The sequence below is a fragment of the Melozone crissalis genome, unplaced genomic scaffold (genome assembly GCF_028551555.1).
Source record: "Melozone crissalis strain CALT ecotype California unplaced genomic scaffold, PUWL_Pcris_2 ptg000004l_1, whole genome shotgun sequence".
Lineage (NCBI taxonomy): Eukaryota > Metazoa > Chordata > Aves > Passeriformes > Passerellidae > Melozone > Melozone crissalis.
In genome coordinates, this window is record NW_026535782.1 from 24,164,482 (window position 1) to 24,177,938 (window position 13,457).

Sequence of the window (13,457 nt, forward strand, 5' to 3'; positions counted from 1 at the left end):
CTATTGTTCTCTCCCACCTTTGCCCCCCCCCCCACACCTTTTATTATTTCTTTCTATCTGTCTATCTCAAATTTACTGTTAAATAAAATCCATACTATTGACTTCAAGGTATGATCTCATTTCCCCCTTAATTCAGGCAGAAGCACCTTTCTAAAACTTTTAATTAAATCAGACCATTGGAACAGGCTGTGAAGAGAGGTTGTGGAGCCTCCTTCTCTGGAGATATTCAAGACCTGCCTGGACACTATCCTGTGTAGCCTGCTCCAGGTGAACTTAGATGATCTCCAGAGGTCCCTTCCCACATCAACAATTCTCTGATTCTGTGCATTTTTGCTCAACACGGAAAAACTGAACAACTATAAAATCCAGGTTTAACAGCTAAACCTTTTTTTTGAACAACAGAATGACATTTGCAGAATAATACACAGATATAATAAATCTGTCACAAACCAGATTTCACTGACTTCTCAACTGCAAAATGAGACTCTTTCTGAAAATTAGAAATAAAATAAGACCTTTAGAATTTTATTCAGACTTTATGACCCCAATAGAGGAGAAGAGCTTTTAGGCAGATGAGGGAACAACATCCAAACCAAGTCCTCCTGCTAAGAGGCTTTCCAAAAGTTCCAGAAGCTGTCCAACAGTTTGTAAATTATTTGATACAGGAATTCAGGGAAAACCTCACACTTACACTTAAATCTTGAGTTCTCAATTTTGAAAGGAATGAGCTCTGAAGGCTGTTCCGGAGAATCCAGAAGAGATGCCTAAAACTAGATGTTGTGGAAAATTCCCTGAGTTTTCAGTTAGTTTTGAAAATCACCACTATTTTGTGAAACTCCCATAAATAAATTATAAGCACTTAAAAAACTAAAATGGTCCACGTAAGCTATTTCAGCACTGATGACCTTGTATTTTCCTCTTTCATCCAAGTCTCTCAAACCTCTTACACACATATGCATATATGCATGCATTGTCTTCTAAAATGATTACAAATTTTACAAATTTGCACTGACTTTGTGGCTGGACTCATAACCTCAAAGGCCTTTTCCCACCTAAAATTTCTATCATTCCATAGTTCTCTCTATTGCAGAACAAGACTGCCCCAGTGAACCTTAAAAGAGTAAATTCCCTCAGCCCCACAGTGAACACAACTCAATTTTTTGTTCAGAAAGAAACTTTCTGAGAAATAAACTGCAAACCAAAACAAGGAAAATATTTTTCTATGGACACTTCCCAGAACAGCTGACTGCTTCTGAATGTTTCCTTGTCACCTGTATGACTAAAGAACAGCTGTTCTAAAATATGACATTGTACAAGCAATTACTAACGCTGTTGTTGAGTAAATTCACTGAAGAGTGTCAAGAGAGAAGGGCACAGTCTTTATACATCAGCAGCAGAAAATTAATACAAATCAAAATCAGATTAACATATGCCCTGAATGTTATGGAAATAATCTCTACATGGGATGTGCTTTTTCAGGCACAAACCAAACAATCCGAGTATGTGAAATCCTTTGAGCTGGATTATGGGGTGTGCAGCAGGCACCAGCACACATATGGGACATTGTGGATTGTATGGAATGTGTGTTGGAAAGCCCAAGGGACAGTGCAAAAAACTTAATACTGGCAATACAATATATATGTCCTCCATACAGGAAAGCAGATGTTGACTTTGAAGATAGAATTGGTTCTAATCCTGCTATTACAGTCATTTTACACATGGTGTAAGGGACCTTAAAGATCATCTAGTTCCACACACATGTTGTTAAGGATCAGACTGTAATTGTAACATGATATTGACTCATTATATTTGATTTATAAGAATTATATGATCTTAAAATGTTAAAATTTGAGCAAATATAATGTAAAGGAAATTGTACACTAATCAGATTTTCTTTTCAATTACATTCTTGTTGGACATTCCCAGATATATTTCTTCAAGGAAAAAAGACAGGAAAAAATTAAGTTGTCACACTAGTGGAGACAAATCTGCTTGATTTCTCTACCACAGAAAGCTGATTTCAGGGTCTTGGATATAAACTTGTCATGCCCATCCAGTATATCGCAAGATAATCCAACCATTGGCTCCAAAGCCATCAGAAGATCCAAACACAGCCTTTTCTACATCTCATGTCCAATTCCAAGGCTGGAAACTTCAACCATAAGTACATGCAGAGCTTTCCTGCACATAAGGATTCACATTCTAAGAGTAACTCAGTAGACTTTTGTTACCAGAATTAAGTATTTATATAGAGACAGAAAATTTCCTCAAAAGGTTTACTTGAATAAACTCATCTGATATTTACCTTTAAAATTTTGTAACAATTGTCCTGTTTACACCTCCTATATTAAATATCTGTACTGGAAGGATCCTCTTAAAAGACAGCACAGCCAGTACACTCAATGAGTAAAACTGTTTTCAGAAAGAGGGAAGGGTCTGGAGAGGGGGCACAGGCAAGTGCAGCAATGCCATGGCCTGCTGTGGCACAGCATCCTGCTCCATGATGTATGACAGGTGTCTCCAGGTCACTAAGCAGTCCTTCTTTTCCTTCCTGATCACAGCTACATCTGACATCTTTATTTAAGACATTCTTTATAACATGATATACATTTAGGCAAATGAAAAATTCAGAATATAACTGCAAGCCCAGAAAATAATAATTTAAATATGGAAAGGCTAACAAAATATACATTACTATGTGCCACGTTAATTGAGCACTTAAAAAGTTAACAAAAAAAAAATTCTGATCCACAGATTCAAGAGAGAATACTGTGTAACAATTTATTTCATACTATTTTTATGATTTTAGTAGAAACTGTGGCATGCAAATGCAATCACTCTGTTTTCCTAGGCATAAGGATAAAGAAGTCTAGAAGAATGTATTACTCAGTACACATAAAAACTCTTCTGGAGGAATTTGAGAGCAAGAATATAAAACTGGAAAAGTGGGTCTGATTCCAGTATTAGGGAAATGTCAACATTTACTCATGACAGGAACAAATAACAGAAGAATAAGCATATTATCAGTGTTTTTTTCAGTCCTAAGATCTTACAATATTTTCCTAACAAAGAAGTATAGGAAAGTTTAATCTTCTGAAACAGAAATTGGCTAAAGAAATATTTGATTGGTAGGATAGTTCTCTAAAGGAAGATAGCATTACTATAAATGAAAATATTAAAAAGTTTGGAATTTGAAACTGTAAAATCAACTCTAAAACTTTTACAAGAATATTATATTTTTTGCAATCATCTTCTTTACTCTGCAATATCAAATTCCGAATGCATTTAAGAAAATTACCCTGTGTACTTACTTGTGGCAAGTTAGTAAAAATTTGCATAGGGATTACAAGACCAGGCCCAAAAAACCCCTGTCCTTTTCCTTTTCTCAGAAAAACCTCAAGAAACCATACCACTTGCCAAATATGAATAAAAATATTTTTAAGTGATCAGTCTAAGGCAAAATGCATGATGCATCATTGCAATGCTGGAACTTGTCCCTCCATGGCTGCTTCAAGGACAGACAAGTTGTACAGCCAAGGTGAGGGTGGGAATGGGGTAAAAATGGAGGCAGACACTTGCTGTGATGGAGCTGGCAGCACAGGGAAGAAATAGGCACAACTCTGCTATTGCAATGATTTCTGCACCCATGTCCTAGTGAACCACCAGAACTACTGGCACCTCAGCAATAAGAGATTCTTCTTCCCTTTTGATCCTGGCAGAAGGCCAAGGAATGTTATCTCCTGAATTCTAACAGATATGGCATTAACATTTTAGATTGCAGTGACAGATACTGATACAAAAGTTTTTGACTGACTGTTCTATTTTATCTTCAAGGAAATGGCAATTTTTGGATTAGGTTCTGATCCTGATGACTGAAACTTTCAAATCAGGCTCAAGTTAGATAAGAACATCTAATATCTTTCTTCCCTATGCCTGCTAAAATAACTATTATCTTCCTTTGTTTCTATATTTAATCATTAATTGCAGTTAGAATTAGGTTAGTGAAAGCTGCACACAAAGCACTCTCATTTAAAAGAATTTATCTCTGGGCCAAACTTCTACAAGAGATGAGATGGTCCATGTTTGAGACAGCGAATATGACAAAAGGGTTTTTGCATGAAGCAGAACTGACTGAAAAATAATACATGAGTGGATGTGTCCATCTGATATTTTGACAGACCCTACCCACCAGTTTCCAGTCTCACATGGCAGCTTCCAAGGCATCCACACACATTCCTCTTCATGCCTGCAACTTCTCTCATTTAAATATTGGACATTTTATTTTCTAATTCCAGTAAAGAACCTGGGAATATGCAGAACAACCCTTCTGTCCTTTGACAGGTCCACACAACCAGAAGGTGAATTTATCAGCAGGGTCAGATCCCTCAACAAACATTACAGTGCAGGTACTTCAAAAAAGTGCAAACTGAGGAAAAAACAGTACTGCATCTGCTTATCCCTTATATTAGAACCCCCAGAGTGGAACTGGGAGACCTGAATTTGATGCCCTCTGTAGCTCAAACCACGTATCTTATGTCCCCAAAAAATGGCATCACCTCCAGTCAGGCTCGCTCAGCTCAACCGAAGGAAAATGAGGGAGCATGCAGCTCTCTAGTGGTTATTTAGATGGAAGAAGAAATGTCTATATCTGGTTTCTGTACTCTGCACTGAGGCTACTTTCTGTTTTTAATTTTAATACAAATGGCCTCTGCATTATGAATGCTGTCTTCTACACAGTGTAAAGTACTCAACAGAAAGGACAAATGTAAACCCATACTAAACCACTATAACCTCATGATGAAGGTATTTCTACTGAGAGTTTGAATACTTCACAGACCTCCTCTGTAACCATTTGGTATATTCTCTAGTCTTACCTAGACAGAGTCTCAAAACATTAGAAATGTAGTTTCTTGGTTCCCATAGCCATACCCATTCCCAAACTCCAGGCACGTGTGGCACAGGCTGCATCACAGCACTGGTGCCAGCAGTGTTCCTGCCCCAGCAAGGCAGCTGAGGAAGGCAGAGCCATCCAAGAAGGGCGACCTAACCACCAGCTTTAGGGGCTCCTTCATTCAGCTGGATTTTGGAACAGCTCCTCCTCTGCAAGGACAAACCAAAATTCATTTTCTCCGGGTGAGTAGAAAGACATTCCCTCAGACTTCTAATTTAGTGCGAATTCACAGGCAAGTAGGAGCAGCAATTCTGCATCTCGTACAGTAGTTTGGTTTATCTATATAATAGGCATCAGATTAATGAGTTCAGCTTATGAGTGACTTCTTAAATAAATAAATTATCATGTCTTTTCATGATAAGTCGAAAAATATTCAATTGCTTATCTACCTAGAGTGTTTTCTGGTTCTGTAAAAAATTCCTTCTGGCATGTAAGCATTCATGATTAGCCATACTTTTAAGTTACTTCTTATTTTTTCCAGGATTTAAAACTAATGTTACTTTTTGCATTTTGAGAAATATTAAACCATACTTAGATTCAAAAGCACTCTTCATTTAATTAGGATATTTTATTACATTATCAATTTAAAAAAACCTTATTGATAAAAAAGTTCATAAATTGATGTATTTTGAAAGAGTTTTTAATTTTAGAGTAGAAATTTTGTGACACAGTAGTCTCTTCTCTAGAAAGGAGTGCTTGTAAGGGGGTATCAGCACATCTTTTTCTCAAAAGGACCATTTCAACACTTGACACCTTAAACATGGCTGTGATACAATGGTCATCAAATCAATTCATGCTCCCTATGACAGAAATAGCAAAAAGGCAGTGATGCTGAACTGATGCCTGCCTGCCATATCTGCCAGCAAACACTGTATGTTTGTACAGGTTTGTTTGTTTTCCAAGGGCTAGCAACGTGTAGGAGGATCAGGATTAGTCCTTATCAGTTTTTTGACTCATCCACTTGACAACATCCTTTTGGAGACTGATGTGCCTTTCTCCTCATATGTAGCTACTGCAGCACAAACGCTTCTGGTGCTGCAAGCTGATTCTCAGGTGCATGTGCTTGGGTAAGGCACCCGTCACCATGGTATCAGGTTCCAGCAAAATGAAAAGAAAAGCAAAGTTACTGGGTTTTTTTACAGAAGACAGGATAAACAGAATATAAGCATTTGCACAGCCAGGAATCACTCTGAAGGACTCGTAATCCTGTGTGCAGTAAAAAAAAAAAGAGCAAGATTTGTGTTGTTTTAAACACTGTTTAACATTCTTAGCTCTTGGACTTACTGTCCAGAATGATGAAACTCCAGCCATCAGTCAAGATAATGGGAGCAGAAGTCTCTTCAAACCAGACTTCTCAAGAGAAAGAGGGGTGGATTTGCACCCACACACATCACATGAAAAGATGTAATCTGAAATCCCAGCTTGTAACCCTGTTGCTCAATTGGTCCTCAGAGCCTTGTTTCCCATGCCTTGCCTTGGCCTCTATTTTTCTTGCTGCTAACTTGGGAGTTTTCATTTGTGCCATATCCCAGAAATAAGCACAACCAGTCTACTCATAGCCTGTCAGAGTCATCTGTTAATATTCCTCCTGAAGTCTGCCTGGAGAGCAGAATGCTCATTAAACAATTTTTCACACATTGATGATCTTTTTCTTCTTGTACCTTTTCTTTTCTTTAACAATAGCTTTCTGAAAGAGAGATGGGTTTGAAAGTTAGTGCAACTAGTGAATAATATGAGTAAGTCAATAGGAAAGTAAAGATTTTTTTTAAATGCAGATTATTGAATTTTGGAATTGTAGGGGCTCCTTCAAAGTCATTAAGTATTTGTCATGTCAATATGTTAGTAAGGACTTCTATAAATGAAGATTAATGATGCTAGGAATAATTAGGGCTGAAAAAAAAATCACGTTTCTCAGTATTTGGAAACTCCATGCAAAGGGGAACAGCATTAAGTTCTTCTTCAATGTACCTTAGCTCCATTTTTTGCCATGAGAGCAGGGGGAAGATTTTCTATGACACAATGGGAATTCAAACTCCTAATACCTTTAGAAATCAATGGTAATTGAGCTGCATAACTCTAAGTTTTGCTTTTTAAAAAAATCCCCAGTATAGTAAGTGCAGCTGATTTACTAAATCCACAAGCCAAAATATTTCTGAATATATTTTCTTTCCAAAAGAAATTGAACAGGTAAAGTAGCTGCTTTTCCAAATTAAATACCCAAGTCATGCTTCTTGTTATTATTTTTTCCCGCAAAACTTCATATATTTTTTTAAAGGCATGAAAAGATACAAGTTAAAGAAAAAGGAGATTCTTGTTAGCTTGCAGGAATATAAAGACCCTACAGCTAATAATCTCATTTTTAAGGGAGGGCATGCACTTTTTTATCTAAAATAAATTAAATTAAATATTCCTTAAGTTATCTCTGCTCTAAGGCAGAGGTTTAAACAACAAACACTGTCCAGATAATCAATGTATAGTTCTGCTGGAGTTCCTCTCACACAGCTAAGCTACAATTGGTGGTGGATTTTTTTTTCTCAATTATGAAGCACTAAATCCCAAAATAGTCCTTATGTTTATAATTTGTTTCTATATAATCCATGGTGATAGGTTTTATTCATCAGTTTTCCAAAATGTACAGTAAGCATACTTTGGCAAAGTTTGAATTCCACAGAAGCAAACACAGCTTGACCAACCCTTGCACGTGGAATCAAAATGGTCTGGATATAGGCTTTTTGTATGTTTAAAGAGAAATAATCAAAGCAAAAGAATTCTGAATGCAAGCTAGGATATCTTGGCTCTTTTCCGATAGACAGCTAAACTGGGAAGCCACAGCAGAAATCTGTGTTTTGGTTTGGAGGGGGAACAAGGCTGAGGAAAGGGTATCAGCACAGTTCTTCTCTGGCATGACGCCCACCCGGTGGCCTGCTGGACCACATCAGATTCTGTTTTGTCTGCAGTCAAATTGCAACTTCTATAACACTTTGCATAAGTGTCTCTGCATCCTGAAGTCCTTAATCAGAGGGTCATTTTGAAGTAGGGTATCTTCAACAACAGAAAAATATCTAGCGGCTTGATATATAAAAATACCTGCTCATGAAATCCTGTCATCAGAGTGAATATCATAAAATATACAGGGAACCAGAGAAATTAACTAACTGGGGTTTTTTTTGAATCCTTCCTCCGGGTTTAATTCCTTAGCTTGTGGTAATGTTTGTGTCCCACCCTTGTTTTATCCAGGTTGTTAGAGCCTATTCTGATCTTGTATAAGCAAATAAACAGCCGACACTATATGACGATGAGAAATGGAGTTCAAAATCCTATTATCCTGCACATCACATTTCAAGTCCTATTAGCCTATAAGAAGGCATTTGTTTATGAATCTGGAGAGCTTGTTCCTTGTGTTAGGGTTAACAGAAACACACATGCAAAAGAAAGACCTTTTTACAAAATTAAATAATCCATCACAGCTTGTGCTGGTATGAATACATTCATATTAAAGGCTGGAATGACCAAGAGGAAACAAATCTCACATTGTCACAAAAAGTTCCTGCTCAGGTGTTAGGAGCAAAGCATAGAAACCAGACAATATTGCAAAGTGGCAGTCTTTTTTTGATGATGAAACAATCTCATTCAACACACATTATCCATGAAGTTAATCTTGGTAGATAACTGCATGCAGGAGCATCATATAAGCTACTAAAATTGTTTCTTTCCAGGAATTCATTTGCATCATATATATCTGCTGATAACTATTTTTATGAGACAAAATGTACTCACTATTTTTTTCTTATTTTATTACTCTTTTTTAGCATTTAATGAAATGCTAATTCACTGATTAGTGAACCAGTATCAGGAGACATAAATATGCATAAGGAGGAAAGGTGGCATAGCCCAGACCCTTCTGAATTTGTTGGTGGAGGCCACAGACACAACATGATAGAACAGAACAGAATTTCTTACCTTTATGATGATTTGCCCCAGATGCTAATTTCCCCCACAGTGTTACAACGAATATTATTATTAGCAGTTTTCCTTTTGTTGCTTTCTGTAAGTATCTCTTATTCATCCTGAAAATAAAAATACACAAAATTAAATATTTATCTTAAGATTTCTTAAAAATGCATATTTTTCTTAATTTAAGGAGAATTGACTAATGTTTTATAAGTGTCCAGCTCAGTCTTAAAGTCTTAAATTCTGCTGAGCTCTAAATGAGGTACATAAAGTAGCAACATAACCTGCCACCCTGGTCTGACAGCACTCCTCCACCCTAGTCGGTACCAGGAGAATTCAGCATCATCATAATTTCTCTCAGGGCACAAACAGTGTTCATAACCACAGCAGACTCCAAAGCTGGCAAGAAGGATGAACCCATGCATCTCTGAGCAGGTCTTGACAAACTGAGCTGTTCCACTGCTGTGTCTGCAGCCAGTCATGGCCCTGCAGTTGTCTCTGGTCAAACAGTGGTGTCTCTAACTTTTGGGATTGTAGCTCTTTTTGGATTATGCAACGAGTCCTAAGGCAGTAACAGATCTGAACAGACCTTCAGTTCATGTCTCAATCCTTCTGCAGAGAAATCCTGTTAGGAAGACCTGAGGGGTTTGTAAACACGAAGTAGAGCAGGGCAGATTCACTACCCTCTCCCTCACTACCTCTGGGTAATGAAAAGATCTGATTTACTGCACCAAGGGAAATTGCACAGAGCTCCCCTCATCTTCTCAGTGATGTTTTCACTGTGCCAGCAAGCCATCAGAGTGGTTCAAGCATAAGATAGTACATGACTTATTTCTCAGTAACCTCCTCCAAAGACAAAATACCCCTCCACCTGCCAAAAAGACAAGTTCAGGCATGTAGGCTCTAGTGCTTAAGGATTACAGCTGTGCAGAGAGTGGCAAGAGGTACAGTAATGAGTCCTTCTCTCAATTCTTCCCTGTGGAAGAACCCTATGGAGCTGGCTATGGAACAGCTCTACACCATGGTCATGTGTCTGCTGATAGGTCAGTAGAACAATGATAACTATTTCAAACCATTTATACTAGAAAAGTTGAAAACTTGATCACTTGAACAAAATTGTTGCTGTATTGTAATGCCTAGAAATAGATTGTTTTTATGAGCAGAACAAAATGCATTAATTCATTATGGTTGCACATTTGTCTCTCCTATTGTATTCCTAAGAAACCCAAAGGAATTCAGGTGAATCTCTTTTCCTCTGCTTGTGTACAGTGCTATCTTGGGCAACCACAACTCTGAAATGCAGACTGCTCTAATACAGATTTAACCAGTAATATGTTGAAAGTCCTAAATCATTTTCCACTTCTTCAAAACAATTCCCCTCCTTTCAGTAAATTTCTTTCCAGTATAACACCACACGCTGATAAGGCAACACACACCCCACAACTGCACTTATGTCTTCCAGACTTCAAACCAGACCACTCTCCCCAGAACTGCCAATCTTGCTCTGCAGGAGATTGATGAGCAGGCTGTGTGTAAGAAAACAAGACTGAAACTAACAACCCAATGAAAGGTGCACCAAACTCTTTTAAACATTAATTCAGAGCAAACAGTATTCAGGATTCTTTTACAGAAGTCACACATTTTTATGTGTTTCCCAGAGGTTTAGATATCACATTTATCAAGCAAAAGGAGAGAGAAGTAAGCGAGTGGTGTAGCCAGGATGGTGCATGTGCCCCTGAAAGCCTGACTGATTAATAATCACAGCAGAGATCACAGTGTGCTGTGAACCACTCTAAGGTCTTCCTTCTTGCACTGATTCTAGTGCCTTTGGAGTGTAAACTGCATATTCATCATCAGCTCCAGGTTTATGAAGCACTCAAAGCTAAAGGGAAATACATTATGTGTCACTGTAAATAAGAACAAAAAAATGAGACTAGAATGCACATTCAGCATATGCTCTTTCACAGTTATCTCTGTGAAAAGAATATGAATTAACTCTTTCACTCTAGATTCTCATACTGCACCTGTTATGCTGCTGGTGCAAGTCATCTCTCATTAAAATCAAATCTTTCTTCCTCACCTACATAACATTTCTCAAAACCTAGTGGGACTTGCACCATTAAAGCAAGGTTGAATCTAATACAGTTTCTTCCTGTATTCTGCTGATGCCAGATTCCCTCACTGCGCTGTGAGACTGGCAGCAAATGCACATCAGAAAATGCAAATGCTCAGGAAAAAGAGTAGTGGCAGGGGAAAGAGAGAAAACCAACCTCTCTGCCTGAGAACAGCAGCCCTCGGGATGCATGACAGAGTGAAGATGCAAACCCCTGCACACAGCTGAGCACAACAAAAAGGAGTAAGCTAGCACTGAGACTGTTTTCTGCAAAGCCAGGGAAGGGCTTCAGCTTTGACACAGAAAATCTGGGCTCATTGCCATTGCTAGGTTTCCCAATCCTGAGAAAAATTATTCATCACTTTCTGCATCACAAGCCTATTACATTTTTCTGCACTAGTTATTAGTGGTGTTCACCTTTAGGAAGACTAAAATCTGAACTGTGTCTAATAATAGTTTCATAATAAACATAATTAACAGAAAAATCAGTGCAAGGAGCAGTTTGGGACTAATAGTTCAGAGGCACCAGAAGAACTACAGAAAAAACTGTAATCAGTTAAAGTATTTATAACATAGAGCTGTTCAAATGGAAAAGCTGGAAGATGATGTTAACCTTCAAAGTAATTATACTATGCAACCCTAGACCCAGACCTGGGACTGTGGCATTGTCACTCCCAGTGGTCAGTCCAAGGACAGGCAAGAGGCTGCAGAAGCACAAACAAGATGTGGAGCTCTCTGCTAGAAGTCCTGCTACACACAAGGACCACATTGTAGCAACTCAGCCCTAGAAACAAAAAATGAAGGGTTTATAGTCCAAGAAGCTGAGATTGGAATGGAGGCACATTATTGACAGAGTCAGGAACTGGAAAAGAAGGAGAGGACAGAGAGGCCACGAGATATGCCCAGTATCTCACTGCATGCATTATCACCTGGGCTCTGAAACCCTGATGCTGGCTATCTTGTTATGGATTTGCAAAACAGCCCGTGATAGGGCACTGAGAAGACACTGGGACTAGGTAGCACTTGACCTCAGCTCTGAAATAACTATTAGCCTCTTGCAACCCTGATCTGTGTCGGGTAAGCGCATCCAGGAAATAAAACTGAGTCCATTTCAGTACTGTCATTACACTAACATAACTGGCTGTGATAAGTAGGACAAATTAGCTCTGAAATTATGTCTGCTTTTACTAGAGGTGATGCAGAGCTCCGCAGACAAACTATAGATAATAACCAGAATAGTTTTCTTTTTGCAACATTTATTCTTTTATTTACTTTCTTTTCTTCAGAACCTCTCCCTCACTGTGATCCATCCAGCCTTCAATAATGCCACATAAGCCGAAGCCGATCAAAACAGAGAATAGCCATACTATAGGAACCACCTACACGTGAAAATCAATTTTACACATGAGCTTTATGTGTAACAAAGAATTTCCTTCAGTTTCTAACCTAACATATTGGAAACAAACCCAAGGAATTCTCTGCACTTTCACACAAAAGAGGACATGAAAGTCTGCTGTGTTTGAGTTCATTTTTCAATGTGCTTTGAAGCAAGAAAAAAGAAAGATAGCTCCTTTTGTGGTTCAGGAACACATTCAAAATATAACAAAAAGATGTCACCCACATAATCCAAACAGGCAGTGGCTGAGTGTGCGATGGCTCTGTTGTGCCCAGCTCTTCACTGACACCACAACACAAGGATTCCTTCATAGGATTTGTTACTTTTGCTCCCTAAGATTTCTTTTGCCTGAAGCACAGTCCATGAGACCAAAACCAGTTTGGTATCATGAACTCAAGAATAGACTGTTTTAGTGATTAGTGACAAAAAACTGCAGGGCTTTTTCTCAGGGAGAAACCATATCTGATGCTGCAGAAGAGTTTCACAAGCTGCCACATCAGCGGAAATCCCTCCCCCTGCCCTCTGTGGCTCAACAACAGCAAACTGTGAATACATTCATGTTGCACAGGCTCTCCTTGTCACTGCTCCACCTCACTATCAGCCCACTTTCAACAGCAGATGGGCTCCAACCATTCAGCTGTACTGAAAACGCCATGCACAGATGCGTATTTTAACCGTAGCATCCATAAGCTTTTGTGTTTGTACTTTCTTCCTTCTTTGTTTCTGGACTTGATTTCAGCCACCTTGCCAACAATTCAGAATTAAAGGAGAATCACATGGGAATTACCTTATATTGTATGACCGGTGCTAAGCTGCCTTGCTTTCTGATTTTAGGTGAAGTAAAAACTCATGTTATCTCTATTGTTGTGGAGTAAAAACTAAAAGGAAAAAATAGCTTTTATTCTTCCTTTAAAAGCTTATACACAAATAACATTTTCATGTTTCCTACGAGTAACAGCATTCTTCTCTGTTGCTCCTTGTTTTTCTTTTCTTTACATAAAACAGATTCTCAAAACAACTCTCACAGTTTTCTTGAAGTTGTTCAA

At 38.3% G+C, this 13,457-nt stretch overlaps 1 protein-coding gene across 3 annotated transcripts in view; it reads right to left on the reverse strand.

Annotated features, from left to right (window-relative positions):
• Positions 1 to 13,457, reverse strand: part of TAFA2 (TAFA chemokine like family member 2) — a 188,143-nt gene that overhangs the window by 47,540 nt on the left and 127,146 nt on the right. For all 3 annotated transcript variants that reach the window (XR_008483238.1, XR_008483239.1, XM_054280683.1), the window contains one exon: positions 8,912 to 9,018. Coding sequence is in view for 1 of the 3 variants with exons in the window: in XM_054280683.1 (XP_054136658.1) it covers positions 8,912 to 9,017 (106 nt within the window). In the remaining 2 variants the exon portion in view is untranslated. The remainder of the gene's footprint in view (positions 1 to 8,911; positions 9,019 to 13,457) is intronic.